Genomic DNA, 18,634 nt, shown 5'->3' with positions numbered 1-18,634 from the left:
ATATACCTTATGCATTCCACAGTTTCTTGTACATTTTATCTATACAGATATCCATTCCTCAGAACTTCATCAAAGGATGGCCACTGCAGAACAGTCCCCATATGTTATTGTTCATGCACATCACTGTACACATCAGTACTCATATTCTTTCACACTCCTCTCTCAAATACTGTACTAAAATACTTTGCTTTTCCATTTTTCAGGGATCTTCAGCATCTACATCATATATCCTCATCATCTCGTCCTTAATGAGAGAGAGAGAGAGAGAGAGAGAGAGAGAGAGAGAGAGAGAGAGAGAGAGAGAGAGAGAGAGAGAGAGAGAGAGAGAGAGAACAGTACTTAAAACTCACAATCTGCAGTCTTTAATTATCACTCAAAATATTTCTACCTTATCCTCCTTTACAAGTATTATAATCTAAATAAGAATTACCTTTGCCATTATTTTCAGAATCAGATTCGGTTCCTTTCTGAATACCAAGTAAGGAGCCTCTTTTAGTTTTCACACTAGATGACCTTGTTACATGTTTCCTTGGAGTATCCTCGTCATCTTCCTCCTCTTCCTCCTCCTCTTTGTCACTCTCTGTTGTTGCTGGAGTTGACTTAGTCTGAGATTTTCTTCTCACTATTTGCTGAATGACTGGCTTATCAGATAAAGATTTTGCTGATGCTGAGGACTCAGAAGAACTATCACTATCACTCTCTGCAATTATAGAAGATTTAATATTAACTTTGAATAATATTTTTTGCTAAAGTATATATATATATATATATATATATATATATATATATATATATATATATATATATATATATATATATATATATATATATATATATATATATATTGCTGGGCACAGATTATTATTATCATTATTATTATTTACTGTATTTTATTTATTTATTTATTTATTTATTTATTTACATAATTTTTTTTTTTTTGCTTCCTTTCATTCCATGGATGGCTGTGCACTCTTCTTTGGTACTTATCATCAGTGTGAAAAAACAGAAAGCTAACCATTCATCTACACACCAAACAGACATCCACCAGGAAGAGGTTATGCCAAGACCAGTCTTCCCCACATGCATATGTATACTCACACTCACAATCACACCTACAAGTTTTTTCTTGCATCTTATAATTATAATATTCATATCAAACATTTTTTTCAGTTTACCTGATGATGCAGATGATGAATTAGTTGAGGATTCTGAAGATCTTTCAGATGGTTTTTCTGGAACTTGAACTTTACTTGAGCCTTTCCGTTGTTGAGAGGCGTGCTGCTTCTGTGTAGTTGCTTTGGGCTGAGCTTTAGGTTGAGGCTTGGGTTGTGGCTTGGGCTGAGACTTGGGCTGTGGTCCCTTTTTATTTACAGGCCTTTTTGTCTCTCCCTCTGAGTCTGTGCTGTTGTCAGGAGAGAAGATGGACTTTTTCTTTGATGATTTGTCTGCAGTTGCTGCATTCCCACCCCCTAAAAAGAAATAAAAAGAACAAATGATCTTTAAAAAGTGAATATACATAGTGCTTTATTTAATTCTTCAGGAAGTCAATAAATCAATATCATATTCACATAAGCATGACTATTTGAATGGAGGATGTGGATTATATACAACACAAAAATAGAATGCAATCTACAATAATTCTACAATATATTTCATACTACAATAATAAAAGTCTTTTTATTCAAATAACATGTGAATTTTGTTAGTGTGTAGCATAAAGAGTCTCAATACTTACATTATCAATTGTGCAGTAAAATTATTCTTCACCATATTTAGGTATGTAACAAGTAGCCACAAAATCAAGAAACTTTCAGGGGAAAAACAAGATAAATCAAACAATGAATCTTATATGACAACAGAGTGACGAGTGTGAGCATTTGATGAAAGGAATATGGACTGAGAAATGACAACTTTATTCCTAATTTTCTCCTACGGGTTTCTTCACTGAGAGTAAGGGTTGCAGGCCAATCCATTCAGCATAAACACCAAATAAGTTCAATGGCTGCAGCAGAAAATGTTGACTAGTCCTCTTGCCATCTGCCTGCATCAAGATTCCACATCCTGACTGGTTCATATGCTACCATTCTGTCCTGCCATTGCTATCTGGACTGCCACTTCTATCCAAACAATATTCCCCCTTCTTGGTAGAATTTTCATATTGGTAACGTAGAAAAACTTTAAAATCTTATTATGCTATTTGCTAAGATTGCTTTCAAGAATGTGCTTACTTCCCATCTTGGTAAGAAGACAGTCTTGGGAGTTTATTTTGGAAAAAAAGTAATGAAATAAAATTCTTGAGAGCAATCATACCAGGAGAGAAAGGTAACAGAGTCCTACATTATCAACATCAAGAAAAATATAACAAGACAGGGAATATTGTGTGAGCAGCAGCAGCCCAGGTAAGTGACAGGGCACAGTGGGTGAGATATAGACCAACCAGAATACAGAAAACTTGATCCAGGCAGACAGCTCTGCTGCAGCCAGATGAAATTCCCAGTCACTACCTATACTACAATTAAAAGGAAGGTACCATATTTGCCAGCATATTAGATACACCTCTGCATAAAATGCACCCTATTTTTCAACAATGTTTTGTTGAAAAAAATGTATTATATTTCATCATAAATTTAATACAAAAATTGTAGCAAGTATTTTATTTTTTTTTTTTATGAGAGCCTCTGGCCCAGGCCAATACAAAATTTTAATAGAAAGAAAGGCCAACTTACTGCCAGTTCCCAAAGAGATGTCAGTCACATAGAATAATAAAAAAAAAATAAATAAATAAAAAAAATGATAAGCGTCTTGAACCCACCCCCCCTTTGAAGGAGTTCAATCCACTGGAAGAAGGAAACACAGAAGCAGGCAGGGAGTTCCAGAGTTTACCAGAGAAAGGAGTGAGAATACTGGTTAACTCTTGCTTTAAAGAGGTGAACAGAATAGGGATAAGAGAAGGAAGATCTTGTGCAGCAAGGCCACAGGAGGAGGGGTGGCATGCAGTTAGCAAGAAAATACCAGTAGAAGATAGCAAGATGCAATATTGTGGTGATGAGAAAGAGGCTGAAGACAGTCATTTAGAAGAAAGCAGTTGATAAAATGAAAAGCTTTTGATTCCATCCTGTTTAAAAGAGCAGTATGACTGAAGCAAAACTCCATACATGGATGGATAAGGCCCCTGTACAGAGTTAGCAGCTGGTGGGGGTTGAAAAAAAACTGGCAGAGATAACTTCACAGAAGATGTTTTAGCTAGAGATGAGATGTGAAGTTTCCGGTTTAGATTATAAGTGAAGAACAGACCAAGAAGAAGAGGGGATAGTTGTCTGGGAGGTTGTGTCAAGTTGACTGATGGAGCAATTGTGTTTTTGAGGAATTGAACATAACTAAGTTTGTTCTACCCCAATCAGAAATTTTAGAAAGATCAGAAGTCTGGCATTCTGTGGCTTCCCTGTGTGAGTTTTTACTTCTTGAAGGGTTAAACATCTACAAAAAGACATGGAAAAGTGCTTGGTGGTATGATCAGTGTAGGGGTAGATAGGACAAGTTTGGTTTAGAAGATCATTGATGAATAATAGGAAGAGAGTGGGTGACAGGACAGAACCCTGAGGAACACCAGTGTTAATAGATTTTGGAGAAGAACAGTGACTGTCTACCACAGCACCAATAGAACAGTATGAGAGGAAACTTAAGATGAAGTTACAGAGAGAAGGATAGAAGCCATAGGGGGGGTGATTTGGAAATCAAAGCCTTGTGCCAGACTCTATTAAAAGCTTTTGATATGTCTAAGGCAATAGCAAAAATTCCATCATAATCCCTAAAAGGGCGTGTATTTTGTCCTTACATCTGGTATGATGCAGCGCTGTGGCTGTGCAGTACCATTACATCTAAATCTGTGTGTGTGTGTGTGTGTGTGTGTGTTTGAGAGAGAGAGAGAGAGAGAGAGAGAGAGAGAGAGAGAGAGAGAGAGAGAGAGAGAGAGAGAGAGAGAGAGAGAGAGAGAGAGAGAGAGAGAGAGAGAGAGAGAATACCAAGGATTGCTAAATAGAATGTGACTGATTGTGAATGAAAATGGATGGAAGGAGCATAAATGCAAAGGGAACCGATGTAGGAAAAATGAAAAGGAGTAGGGGAAGGAAAAGAGAACACTTATTTCTCACTACTTCCTCTCTCCCTCTAATTCTTCACTCACTCCTCACCCTTGCTGCTTATATTTATTCTTTATACTTTCTCCCTGTTTTCCCATCCTCCTCCTTCACCCTTCTTCCACTTCCTTGCCTCATGTACTCTCCTTCCCTAGTTATGCTCATTCCTCCTCTTTTCTTTGTTTCAAACCTTCCTGCCCCCTTATCTGTCTGAGATATGGGGGGGGGGGGAGAGAGAGAGAGAGAGAGAGAGAGAGAGAGAGAGAGAGAGAGAGAGAGAGAGAGAGAGAGAGAGAGAGAGAGAGAGAGAGGAGAGAGAGAGAGAGAGAGAGAGAGAGAGAGAGAGAGAGAGAGAGAGAGAGAGAGAGAGAGAGAGAGAGAGAGAGAGAGAGAGAGAGAGAGAGAGAGAGAGAAAAAATTTTGTTACTGGTAATATCATTAGTAACAATATTTGTGCTTAGTGTACTACTGCTGCAACTCCACACCTAAAGGCCTAGGCTTACAGACCTAGATGTCTGTACTACAGCCACATTAGACACACAGTAATTATTAGATTTTTTTCAAGAAAAAAGTGTGTCTAATGTGCCAGCAAATAGAGTAATTTAGGTAAGATTGCATCCTTTACCTCATGGTAGGAACAATTAATAAAGAGAAGTGGGGCCATAGTCCTACCACTTTCAGTTGCCATTTATAACACACAAGGAAAACGATGGTAGTATTCTTTCAACTGGACTACAGAGTGTGTGGCCAAGCTGTGTTCACCCTACACCTGCCTTCTCCCCTTGAAGGATTCACAGTAAGACTAGTTTGAAAATGCAAGCTGCATGAAAGTCTCAATCAGAAACTAAAACCTAGCCAATGAAGCTGCCTTTGTGCTATGAACTGTTATTAATGTTTATGCACTAGCCTAGTGGTTCTCAACCAGTGGGGATGTGAGCACAGGATGGGAAGGGAAAAAAATCAAGGAAAATCATGGACTTACTGGCTATTAGTACAAAGGAGATGCAGCTGTTATGCCCTATATAGCCGAGCCAAGGGCTATCTATCCATCTATCTATCTATCTATGGTGACATAGTTGGGGAGGGGGTTGAGTGGGTAGCGCAGGGAAGAGGGGGAGCCCAAACTGCATTGAACCAGTTTTTTGAGTGGCCCAGCTTGCAAAAGGTTGAGAACCCCTGCATTAGCCTATTATAATAGAAACGGTAGATTACAAAAAGACATAATATCTATTGGTCTCTGGGACTGCCATATAACAGGGACATGCTGCATCAATGCTGTCTGTATAAAGAAACCGGTACTTTCATACCCTGGCTATTTACTAGCTATGTGTTTTAAACTTTTAAGTTAAAGGTTTAATATTTTTTCAGCACCTGGATTTGGAAACCCCATTGTCTGAGAGTAAAAACTGAAGGATGGGAATTTCTTTCTTTTCCCCAAGGCAAGTTAGAGAACATTGGTAGCAGTTATCATGCCTACATACGACCCATGAAAAACAGCTAAAAAATATCCGTTTCCCTACTACAACCCATGAAAACATCTAAAAAGGTCCATGTTTTCTATCATAATGAGTGGCTACACAAAGAGCCCTTCTTTCTCTCTCTTACTGTTACTTTCCATTTGGAATCTGGAAGTCCCAGTGAGAAATGGGACAATGGTAATTATGCCAATGATGATATAATGATAAGATTTCCACACTATATTATTGTATCAATTTGAATTCAAACAAGGATAACAGCAAAACATAAGATGGCCAACAGAACAAGCACTATACAGCTGCAATTTATACATGCATCTACATAAACATCCACAAAACAATGAAGATGATGGATGGCATGAAAAGCTACTGTTTTAAAATCTCACAAAACTCAAGACAATCCTTTAAATAAAACTTGAGCTGCATTAAGTTTATCTCATGTAAATGAAAGAACTTTCCAGTAATTTATAAAACTCACAACTAGGAAAACACAAACTAAACTGCCTTTATATAAGCAACAATTTTATCATCATAACGCCATCTGACATAGCACCATAGGAATGGGAAGACGCACAATTTACTCTGGAGATTTTTAAAAAACCATAACTGATCCCTCATAGAAGTCACACAGCTATATACACCCCCAATTAAACCATCAAGTATACAGATCGTTACTGCATAACACCATAACACCAGTGTAAGTATGCACACACACAACTATGCATCTGCAGTCCAGATATTATGAACAATGGGGTACCACATCCCACAATGCAAATTGAAGAAAAGCTTTTGTAAATATACTTAGCTTATAATTACTAAATGATACGAGCATTTTGAGTCAACTAAATTGGAAGAGCAGTTGAAAACTAATAAAAAGACTTTTACTATAGATGAACTATTATACAAGCATATTTATATCTAAATACTCGTCAAAACAATAAAATTTTCCTACCGATATTTTTTTTGCTTTGTGCAGATTTCTTTTGTGGTACACTATTGTTGGTTCCTTTTTGCTGGACTGTCTTACTGGAAGGTTTCTGAGTGGCTGCCTGCTGTGGCCGAGCAGCAGGCTTGGGACCATTTTTGCGCTGTGCTGTGGAAGGAGGGACCACACTCTTGGGGACAGTGGTGGCTGAGGTCTTCGGACCTCGTTTGCTTGGTGCTGTAGTGGCCTCAGGCTCTGACTCTGAAGATCCCCTAAAAGACACCACAACTATGTTGAAAACTAGCAAACATGAATGGTACATGATCTGTTTATGTCTAAATGTAAATAATTCAAAATAAAGTCAACCAACTCAAAAGCCTAAGTACAATTTACTGATAATTGCTAGATAATTACTATAATAAAATCTTGTTGATGTTGTTACCTTGGCTTTTTCCCAACATGAAGCTTAAAAAAAAAAAAAAAAAAAAAAAAAACCAGGGCTGGTGTTCCTCACTTTCATTGTATATAATTGAAATTTAAGACTGACATACAAATGTAAGTCTTACTGAAAGCATTGAAGAAACAGCTCCTACCCCATGTACAAGGGAGCTACGATGACTGTGTGTGTGTGTGTGTGTGTGTGTGTGTGTGTGTGTGTGTGTGTGTGTGTGTGTGTGTGTACTTGTAATATACAAGATATGAGTTTAGGTAGTTTAAACTTAAGTACTAAACTCATACCATATGTCTCAAACCCATCTCAAATAGTAGCATGTACTTACTTCACTGTATTTTGTGTCTTAATGTGCAGATTTACTTGCAGCATTGCAATTCAACACACTTTTTAACACACTGTATAATGTTCAGCACAAATTTGTTTCAAGCCAGCTCACTCAGTCCATCATTCTCTTTTACAGAGTGCTTAATGAGTGGGATGAAGCACAATAATGTGGTGGCTATCATAGTCTGTCCACTGTTCTATGGTGAGAAATATTTACCCATCATAGGCTCACAAGCCAAAATGACAGAGATGATTCACAGGCATAAAATACATTCTGTGCTTTCTAAAAAGAATATAACAGCATGCATTATTAAGTATTTTCTTCACATTACACCCAGTTATTTAAGTAACTGAGTGAGTCCAAACCTATAATGCCCTGACATCAATGTTTACTTAAAACTAAATACTGGTTACAAATAAAAACTAGAGTGGCTTATATACTATATGATGATGAACTGATTAATTTTCCACATTATGAATCCTGCTTGAAATAAGTTTCACTTTGGTATGGTATAGAACTCAAAACAGTCCAGCAGTCAATAGAAGATTTACTTCATCTAAAGCTAACTAAACAACTTAATAAAATGCACTGGACAAGAGAAGCTGAGCACACATCCTGCAAGAGGTCTTCAGTATTGGTGGCAATGAAGGTCATGCAGTATTAACATGGTCTCACCTGTTCACCACATCCATCTAGTACACTGATGAATCCCAAACAAACATAGCACAAACAACCAGACAATGATATATGAATCAAACATAAAAAAAAAAAAAAAGTTATTCAAAACACTTGCCTACAGTAAAAGTTATACACCAATGGTTGGTGAAAAAGCATTTAGATGTGTTGTGTAAATTACCTTAGCAAGTAGATTTACTTGTCACAAGAAGGCATGAGCTTTCAAAACACACAATGGTACTTTAATATCAACATATATCAATAAAAAATACATGTCTGGTTTCCATTATACTGACTTTGTTTATGGTATTTTAGTCTTTATGATTTGCTTAACTTTGATATCCACATATTAGCAAAAGGATAAGTTCATGACATGGCTTAATTTTATGATCATAAATCTTGGAGCCTTAACATGATATTCACAATAAAAAGCATTACTTTAAGAAAAGTTATTATATTTCACAAATTCTTTAAACTTACATGATTATCATGATTCAAAGCTCAGTTTCCCATAATACATGGGTGGGAAGTCCAGACCTTGGGGAAATGGAAGCTACACTATGGCAGCCACTGGTCACCCAGTACAAAGAGCTACACACACAACAAAATCTAAGCCTCAAAAAACTCATACCACCATACTAAACTTTGAGATCTTCGGAAGTGTTCAGTGACTCACATTTCCAAACTAAGAGTTGTGCTCTTAAATAAAAAGAATTCATAAATTTTGAGCACTAGGTATTATTCCAGTACCTACCAAATTAAGAAAGAGCTCTTTATTTATCACGCACCCACATAATGATTTTTTTCATTACATTTTTCAACACTGTTAAAACTAGTTAACCTGCTTACTTACTACTCTTTATACAAATTTCCTAACCATATTCCTAATCTTTCCCTACACATATTTCCTTTGTAAAAACAACTGTTCTTAATCAATTATTTGGCTTTTAAACTTCTTTTCTATTTTGCTTTAATATGTATATGCTCCCCTGAGAAAATCAGAATTTTTTCAGGTGACTCCCCACTCCTAGATTCGCCCAGCCTTAAAAGGGTATCAATCAGCAATGACTGGGAAGGTTAAAGATGCCAGAAGAAGGAAACAGCCACCCTACTCCACATGCCAAGAACTGGGACTGGGTGGTGCTACCTGCCCACTGCTATACTCAATGAGTATGGTATATTTCAATATTACTTATACCCCACACTTTTACTTAAACCTGAGCCAATTTAGTGTTCTTTAAACTCATATTTTATCAGTACTATATTATGATAACCATCCAACACTGGATTCAATGTTAGTTTGCATTAATCTTTTAAGAAACCCTTCTTTCTCACTTTACCAATGCAATTATATTTTCCTAATAGTTTCCAAGGTATGTGTATCTTTTAACAGCTGAGGTGCTCCACTGAAATTACTTATTATATTCTCTTCATTGTGATTAGACTATCTCAGTCTTTCAACAACAATATATCTACCCCATGTCATCATTCCTGACTCTTATTCCAGCAATATAATCAAATTTAGTACAAGAATAGCAAGTGTCCAATTCACTACTCAAAAATATTATGGCAAAGGTAAAATATATATAATAAATGTATTCTTCACAGTTTACCTTAACTTCTCATACAAATTCATATGAAGCCATGACTTATTTTGTGTGGTTCTAGATATAAAATAAATAAATAAATAAATAAATAAATAAATAAATAAAAAAAAAATACATACACACACACACACACACACACACACACATATATATATATATATATATATATATATATATATATATATATATATATATATATATATATATATATATATATATATATATATATATATATATATATATATAAAATATCTTATATATAGCATTATTACTGTTTATCCCTTCTTTTATCTTTCTAAGAAAATATTCATCTCCAGCACTACAATGTTAGATAATTTTCATAAAGTGCTGAACTTGCAACTGTTAATTTTTCACTTTGTTATAACCTGCAATGCCTGATGTGTGGATATGCATGTTGCATGTCACTAGTATTATTTCATGGTCAGTTATAATAAAATACACTTTGGTCAAGCTGCAGTACTTATTATATCTAAACATTTCTATCTGCCTTTTTTATCAACTGCAAGTGCAGCAATTCTGCAGGCTATACCAAACAATACTTCAAACCCAAATGATATCAAATTTCATAAATTTGGTGCTTCCTTACCTATGGTCTTTTTTTTTTCATTTAGCAGTTTTGGCTACCAGTCAAATTTATCTCATAAACTTATTTTATCCTTTCCATTGAGTCTCCTCTTTCCATTATATTTCTTAATTAATTGATATGACTGTATTAATTTTTGCTTTCTCTTAAACTTACTCCTCATAAATCTATTCTTAAGTAATTAATCTCATAATGACTAGTATCTAAATAGTCCCAAGCCTACAAAGCATGTTATCAGGATCAGCTGAAGGAGACAGGCTACCTGGCAGAACAGGATGGATAGGTATTACATGATATTCCATAAATTTGTTGGGGATTAAGGACAGAAGGTGAAGGTGGTAAGGTGAGGTTTAGCCCCTGGGTACCTGGTCTGGGGGCGGGTCTGAGGGGGGTTGGCAGGAGGGGGTTGTTCCCTCCCCCCTTTAGGAGCCTGAGTGGGGGGAGTAGGCTTCTGGGGGGATTCCTGGTCAGTGGAAGCAGCACGGGAGCGATCACGGCTTCTGCAATACATGCAGGTTTGGTTGTAAGTGGAGTGAAGCACAACCACAAGATTAATTGGTTGACTCACCAGCACAGCCATCATGCTGAGGCAAGCCAGGCTCTCACACTACACCAGTGTTTGTGACACTGTAAGGGTGCTATGAGACTTTTTAGCACACACTTAGCAACACCCAGCAACACAGTTAAACTTAGTGCAACAAACATGCATTAACAGAACCAAGCAAACATTTAGCCATCTTATAACATCTAATTAATATATACCATATTAATAAGGTGGAATGTTACATTATCTATATTTAATAAACTTATCATAATAGAACCATAATAGCATTTGTCCTCCCAATTAATGCCACAATTAAACAGTTCACACACACACACACACACACACACACACACACACACAGGGCCAGTTCTAGCATTCTGAGAGACAAGCAGGGCTGTGTTTTCGAGCCCCTTAATGTATCCTCACCTGAATACTTCCTGACGACAATTTGAGTTGCAAAAGCATTACAATTACATAAGTAGTGTTGATAACACTTACACACAACAGGTGGGTGTAAATCAAAATGTAGAAATAATTATGGTACATGAGTAGTTACCAGAAGATATAATACCTATGTATTTAGGATTCCTACAGGCAGATGTGTTCCTGGTGGTCACTCATATCACTTAGGCCCAAAACTGGTCAATGGGCCCAAGCCTTTACAATATTAACAGAATTTATACAGAATTCACAGGATCTAAGAAAAACCTCTGATGTCAGTAGAGGATTTGGGAGCCATATATATATATATATATATATATATATATATATATATATATATATATATATATATATATATATATATATATATATATATATATATATATATATATATATATATATATATATATATATTTTTTTTTTACTTTTTATTCATAATATCCAGCATTTTGATATCAGAACAATGTTCTGGTACAGCAAATTTTTTTTCCATTATTTAAAAGCCAACCATAAGAAAAACGGTACAAGATTTCTGGTCCTGAAAATAATCTTACAACACAAGACCAGTCTTTAATTAGAAAATGCGAATTCAACTGGGTTCACATTTCCAAAAGTCAGCCTTATGAAGTCACACTTTTTTGGTGGCGCATGGATTTTCATACTATTCATAATGCAAATGTGTTGATGTCAGAGCAGTATTTTGGTTTTCCAAGGTCTGATGTTTAAAAAATTATAAAAAAGAAATTCATGGCCGCCCCCCAAAATCCTGTGATATCATAGGGCCAGCTCTGATATATGTGCAAAAATTTATGGCCTTAAAAATTCTACAACTAGAAATGGCCAAGGCCAGTTCTAGTGTTCCAATGATTCTAAACAGGAATATATTTTGGGATCTTCTAATGTTCCCTCACCTTCCTTCTCATTCATACAAGTTCTACAGTTACACTGATAATGTTTACATATGATGAATAAAAATGTGAACACAAAAATAACCAAACAATGAAATAAAATAAAAAATTACACTGTTTAACATTTATGTTAAATGAATGAAGCACCAATACCTATGCATCTGACTGTACCTAAAACTGGCCTTGAAAACAAACATAAACATAAACACACACTCAGATATGGGCACACACACACACACACACACACACACACACACACACACACAAATACAATTATATACCATTGCCATTATTTCCACTTATCTATTTGAATACTTGAACAATAAAGCACTTCATCAAAGCCCTTAACCTGTTACTAAATTCAGCTTTAATTTTTCCTTTCATGATTTCCAATATCAAAAAGTTCATTATTCAATATGCATTTAAGAGCTACAGTGCATCAAAAGAACTGCCAAAATGTACAAGACAGCAGTAATACCAAAAAAGCAACAAAACTTTCCAGTAAACTGTCCACATTATTCTATACAGTAAAGTTTGTTCACAAAGAAAAATGCATAAATAAAATAAAATAAGTAAACATGCAAATTGCTACTGCTGAAAAAAAAAATTTATAATACTTGTTGTTACTCATATCTTATCCATTGATTTTTGACAGTAACTTACTTTTTTGCGATGTCCTGACAATTCTTGATACCCAAGTCTTTGAATCTTTTTAGCATTATTTTTTTCTTACTATAGTTCCAGTATGTCCCTAATTATTTCATCTTATATTTTCTTGTTTTATTATAAAAAGCTCACCTTGAAATGAAGATAGATGATAGGAGCTTTAAATATACTGGTACAATACATAGCTGATAATATTTAAAACATATCTTTCCCTATATGAACAATTTGTCATCCTGCTGGACCTGCCTGGAAATAATTCAAGCTTCAGCTGAGTAACATTGCTCTGTGTTGTGTAGCTTCAGCTGAGTAACATTGCTCTGTGTTGTGTATTGTGTGTGTGATGCAGACATGTGAAGAAGGCAAAGTCTGGGTTTAAGATGAACTTATGTTTATTGCACTTTGTTTCTGACTGCTTTGGCTTCTCCTGGTGCAATTTTAGTGTAATCTGGAAATATACCACTGACAACAAAATGATTGACTGAGCAACTCAATCCTTTTATTGGCTATGGCAATATTTTAGCTTTATTAAGATCAAATTTTCAACTAAAATAAGAAGTATCTTGACTTCTTAAATTCACAGAGACATGACTCATATTTTCTGTTTGTGCTGAATGTGTACGAGGAAGTCATAATGATAGAAGTACTAAAAATGCCACAAGCTACAATGATCTGAAAGCCAGGCACCCTGCCACCTCCCCTCCCTCAGCAGGGCAGCTGACTGGTGCACTTGTGAAATTTCCATTTCCCTAAATTTATCTATTTTTTTTTTTTTTTCAGTCACTTAATCAGTTAGTCTTGCCCTAAACCATTTTTTTTAAATCAATACAAAAACAATAATAACATGAAAATATTAATTCTTCAAAAAAATTGTGGAAACAAATAAACATCCATCTCTCTCTATCTGCATGTACGAGTGTATACCAGGCCGGCAATCCCACATGGAGTGGTCCAGGCAAAGCACCACACACTCATGCACACATCATTCGCACTCTCAGCCCTGCTGGCCCTTGGTGGAAAGGGTCAGTCTCATGGAAGAGAAATAAATTAAGTAAATATGTCATTTACGTGACTGTCAACACGTGCCTCATCTGCAGTGGCTTTGTTTAGTCATTTGCATAATTTTTTGTAAAAATTAAAACTTTAATAATATTACTACTTTCCTACTGATATTCTCAAGAATCAGCTAAGGGAAAAACTAATTAACATTATCAAAAATATTTTGAATATATAAATTTAGGGAAAGTGGTAAAAACTGACTGCATAAATCAGCGGGCCCACTGAACGGGAGCAGGGAGGCAGCGAATATGATTTTTTAGATCAGTTTACCCTGCAGTGACTGTAGTTTGGTTCCTTCTATAGTGTTTATATAGCAGTTTCTCATACAGTAATTTACAGAATTTACAAGAAAATGGTAGTTATATTACTGACTACTAAAATATTAATTCCCAAATTGTATATAAATAATGCACCTGGACATCTACTATATTTTAAACTGGCAACTGTAATCCATTATTTGGCATTCAAGAGTAGATTAAATAGATGAGGCTGAAAGACTATTAACTTTCTTTGTAGGTGTCATTTGAGGAAATGACATCACTATGGCAAGGGTGCTGCTGAGGCATGCTATTCTTGCCACAAGCAGAGACAAAATTAAATCTTATTTGTTGTATATACATATGATGATACTAACCAGGTATGATTGTAGTGACAGAACAGTCAAGTCTAACCAAAAACCCAGTCAGGCTTTGGTGATCATCCTCACGTGATCAGTGAGGTATTGACTCGCATTTTTGGGTGTCCAAGCAGAGATTTGGGCCCATATTCTACATAGTGCTTATGGTCAACTATAGCTACCTGTCATAACTAACAGAATTTATGACCATCAGTCTTATGGCAGTCAGAAGTCATCAGTCATATCTCAGTCACTGTCTGCTGCCAAAGTGTATGCTCACAACTGGTCACCTTTAAATTTATGGAATGCAATAGATTCTTGACATTAGTTTCTTGAATTTAAATTGTTTTGACTTCATATTACAACTTTTAGGGAAGTCAGACAGTGTATCTAATCAAAAGAAATATGATACATAGAAGATTACAACCAACAGCCCGACACACACAGGCTGTGCAAGGCAAAGTTTAGGAAAACTGATCGTGCTGCTCCCAACAATTATTTATAATAATACTTTATTGCCTCAAAGAAGGACATTATTTACTCAAAGTTACTAATATTTATTTTTATATTTATAAAAAACAGTTGGGGATCATGTTATATGTGCAGCCATGTTGTCATGATGTTGACAGACCTCTGACGATCATAAACAGCGGTAAAACAGGGTGAACCCTATCATAGCATTTTATGACTGATAATATGAGATTATGGATGACAATATTTGTTTATGACAGAGTTATATCTGACATGCACCATTTTATTTCACCATGACCGACGGACTTTGTTATGACAGTTTGCAGAATATGGGCCTTGGTCCCTGACAAAGGCTTCTCATAACAAATTTATTCTCTTTTCAGATCAATTTCTCAGTGTTTCTATGACCCTGCAAGAAAAAGTATCACACAACTAAAAAGATGGTCAAGTGTACAGATGACACTTCACTAACATTTCCAAATGCTGTTAGATTTTTCATAACCACAAAATTGCATTAAAGAGAAATTTTCAAACACAGTAAAGAGGGAGTTCTGTTTGCAAGCAAATCATCTTTAGACATAACAGAATGGCCTTAATCTATTCACCAAGGTACTCAAGACTGTTCAGAAATATATCGGAGAACGCATCTTTGAAAAGTACAGTAGGGTACGCAACAATGAATATGATTTGTTCCAGTGTAGTGTTTGTTACAGTAAATATGTTATGGGAACTGAAGAACCAATGGGGAAAAATTGATTGGTTCCAGGAACCAGAAAATAATCTAAAAATTGCACAATTTCTGAAAAATACAAGAAAATGAATGTGTGTGTGTGTGTGTGTGTGTGTGTGTGTGTGTGTGTGTGTGTGTGTGTGTGTGTGTGTGTGTGTGTGTGCATATATATATGTATGTATGTATATATATATATATATATATATATATATATATATATATATATATATATATATATATATATATATATATATATATATACTTTTTGGTTTATTATACATACTACACAACTGTGTAAGTGTAGGTAGCACCTTGTTTGTATTTCTCAATGATATTTTTCATTGCTACTGTGATGGCCTGCCTATGCCCTTTTTTCTTCTCAGTCTTCTCAGCCTTCTTCTGACTATCCATGGCTAGTAGAGGGGTCGAAGAGAGGCAAAAATACAAAAGAAAATCACTGCAACGTATCAAGGAAGAGGCACAAATATTACAAGTTGCATGGCAAACTGAATGTTTACGTCATTAGTTCATGAAAGGTGGCACTGGTGGTGGAAAGGTGAGCAGCTGCTCACACTGCTGGTGAGTTAGTCGTGTGAGTTTTAGTCTGTTATTCTAATTCTATTTTAATTAAAATTTCAGTGCTTGCATGAGTGGTGAGTTCATCTTGCCAGGTTTGGTTGATTATTCTGATTAAATTTTTATTAAAATTTCAGTGCATTATGGTAGTTGTGCATTATAACGACTGTATGTTGTCCCGCACCCTACTGTATCTATACACAAACAACACTGACAGTGATGAAATACCTTTTTGATCCATGTGACGAATGCAAAAACAAGAGAATCTTACTTTTTGTAGTATGGCTGAACTGAAGCAAATTCATTCTACCAGAAGTACTTATAAAGAATCATAGCATGCATGTAAAATAAGGTCCTTAATTGAGAGTGCAACACTGTACATAATCTTATTAAAAACTTTATCTTCTGGCGAAAGGAACATCACAAATAATAATAAAAGTAATAACAATGCTGATGATGATGATAATAATATTAATAATAATAATAATAATAATAATAATAATAATAATAATAATAAAATAATAATAATTCCAATAGTAATAATAATAATAATAACCTTATCTTTTTTTTTACGTAAAAACACTTACTAAACTAACATACCTGCACCACAGTAACTCACCTAGTTGAAACTGCAGATGACTGTTCTGAATCTGAAGATGATGAAGAATCTGATGAAGATGAGGAAGACGAGGAAGAAGAGGAACTTGATGTTGAGGAAGAAGAGCCACTAGTTGAGCTTGCTGATTCAGAGCTTGTACTCCGAATCTATAGTGGGATCAATAATATTAGAAAAAAAAAACAAAAAACATAACTTCATTTGCCTTTCCAATAATAACAACAAAAAACTACAAGACTAAAGGATATCATCCAGGGAAAAAGTAAGCCACTTGGCACCCTCATTTTGCTTCAAACATTTGCCCTTTTATAGTATAACTGATAGAAATATACAAATTTTTACTGAATAGTATGTGAAAGAATAAATTATAGCTATTTTCTGTAGTATGAAGCAAAAGCTAGATGAATAGATCCTCTAAACACATAATATAGTACGCCATTTCAATATTAACTCTAGCACGCGTAAATAACCCCCTCTCTGCTACAACTAATTCTCTAATTGTGAGCAGTGTGGAACTAGATAAGCACAGTAATATGAGTAAGATCAATATTATTATAAAGTTTATTACCATGAAGCGTTACATTTTAACTTTATATTTCTGGTAAGTGATATTATAATGGGTATAGATTTATGTTTAAAAAAAAACCTAAGCCACACAGAACCCGTAACTTCAGCTTCAGGTATTGCTGGCGGGCGGTGCATGCTTGAGGTATACGTTACTGTGGCTCTACTCATATATATTCATACCAGATTTGTCCAGATTTTGTCAATAGCAATTAAAAATCTGATATCAACCCCAAAAGGTTGTATATGTATCATGTACTGGCTGCAATTGAAAGGCAAGTGAACGATCCCCCGAGATGCGTGCTACTTATTTATGGGAAATGTGCAGAATTTTCTTACGATGAGTGCAATTGTGCATCAGATAATCAAACTATGGTCTATTGGCTCTCACCTTCTTCCTGGCCATCTTATAAAGGGGCCGCACCTAAAAAGCTAACGGGCGGGAATATCCTGCTTTCCTCTGCTGGCCATAACTCAGCTGTTTGTGTGGGTCGCTTGACTCCCGACACTTCGTTTGACGAAGGAAGCAACACTTGTTACTAATGATAAAAGAAAACTGTATCTACAAACTACAGAAAGCTAGAAAATGAAGTTAATAGGACATTATAAAGTTTTCGATAGAATTATATATAAAACATAAATTAGGCTGGCTTATTTCCTACCTTATATTACCTGCAAAGGCTATCACTAATTTTCTCTGTAGGATGAAATTACGTGTTTTGATGTTTAAGTTGCATAAATTTGATTGCTTATTTTAAAAATAAACTTAATTAATAAATACAATAAGTTATTGAACATTCTGAGCGGAAGAATAAATAGTTGAATTAAGAGTGTATAACTTGATTTGTCAGTATTGTAAACAATGTTGTTGGTTCCAATAAGAATATGATTTAGTCTTTTGAATATAAATTAAATAGCTGTATATTTTAAAGTGTAGCCTCAACTAATTCATCCGTCCACAAAAGCTCAATTCGCAAAAGAATAACAACATGCTGCAGTATAAGGTATGGCCGTTGTGCCATCAGACTGATCAACATTTTACCCTACTACCTATAAGATTTTCTTATGTTGATTCTTTCTTTGTCACATTTAATGCTACTGTAACAATAAAATGAAAAGTTAATGCAGCAGCGATATAGTTTCATCCATAAGGTATTGCTACCACAGAACTCTTTAGTGGCAAAACTCTCATCAAGCGAGATCGATTAGTTGCCCGCCAGACAGAGTAGGTAAGTTGCTGAAATA

The 18,634-nt window shown here is 35.2% G+C and overlaps 1 protein-coding gene across 4 annotated transcripts in view; it reads right to left on the bottom strand.

Annotated features, from left to right (window-relative positions):
• Positions 1–17,920, bottom strand: part of LOC135100488 (histone acetyltransferase KAT7-like) — a 44,927-nt gene extending 27,007 nt beyond the window's left edge. Inside the window, exons 1-6 of one of the 4 annotated variants that reach the window (XM_064003445.1) lie at positions 17,781–17,920; positions 16,829–16,974; positions 10,567–10,701; positions 6,564–6,808; positions 1,176–1,469; positions 431–700 (exon numbers count right to left, since the gene is read on the bottom strand). In XM_064003445.1, coding sequence (XP_063859515.1) covers positions 431–700; positions 1,176–1,469; positions 6,564–6,808; positions 10,567–10,701; positions 16,829–16,974; positions 17,781–17,795 — 1,105 coding nt within the window. In that variant the 5' untranslated portion in view covers positions 17,796–17,920. The remainder of the gene's footprint in view (positions 1–430; positions 701–1,175; positions 1,470–6,563; positions 6,809–10,566; positions 10,702–16,828; positions 16,975–17,780) is intronic. The other 3 variants (XM_064003446.1, XM_064003447.1, XM_064003448.1) reach the window with 3 other exon arrangements.
• Between the last annotated feature and the right edge of the window lie 714 nt (positions 17,921–18,634).

This window comes from Scylla paramamosain, chromosome 5 (assembly GCF_035594125.1).
Source record: "Scylla paramamosain isolate STU-SP2022 chromosome 5, ASM3559412v1, whole genome shotgun sequence".
Taxonomy (NCBI): Eukaryota; Metazoa; Arthropoda; class Malacostraca; order Decapoda; family Portunidae; genus Scylla; species Scylla paramamosain.
This window is presented reverse-complemented; position numbering and strand designations above follow the sequence as displayed.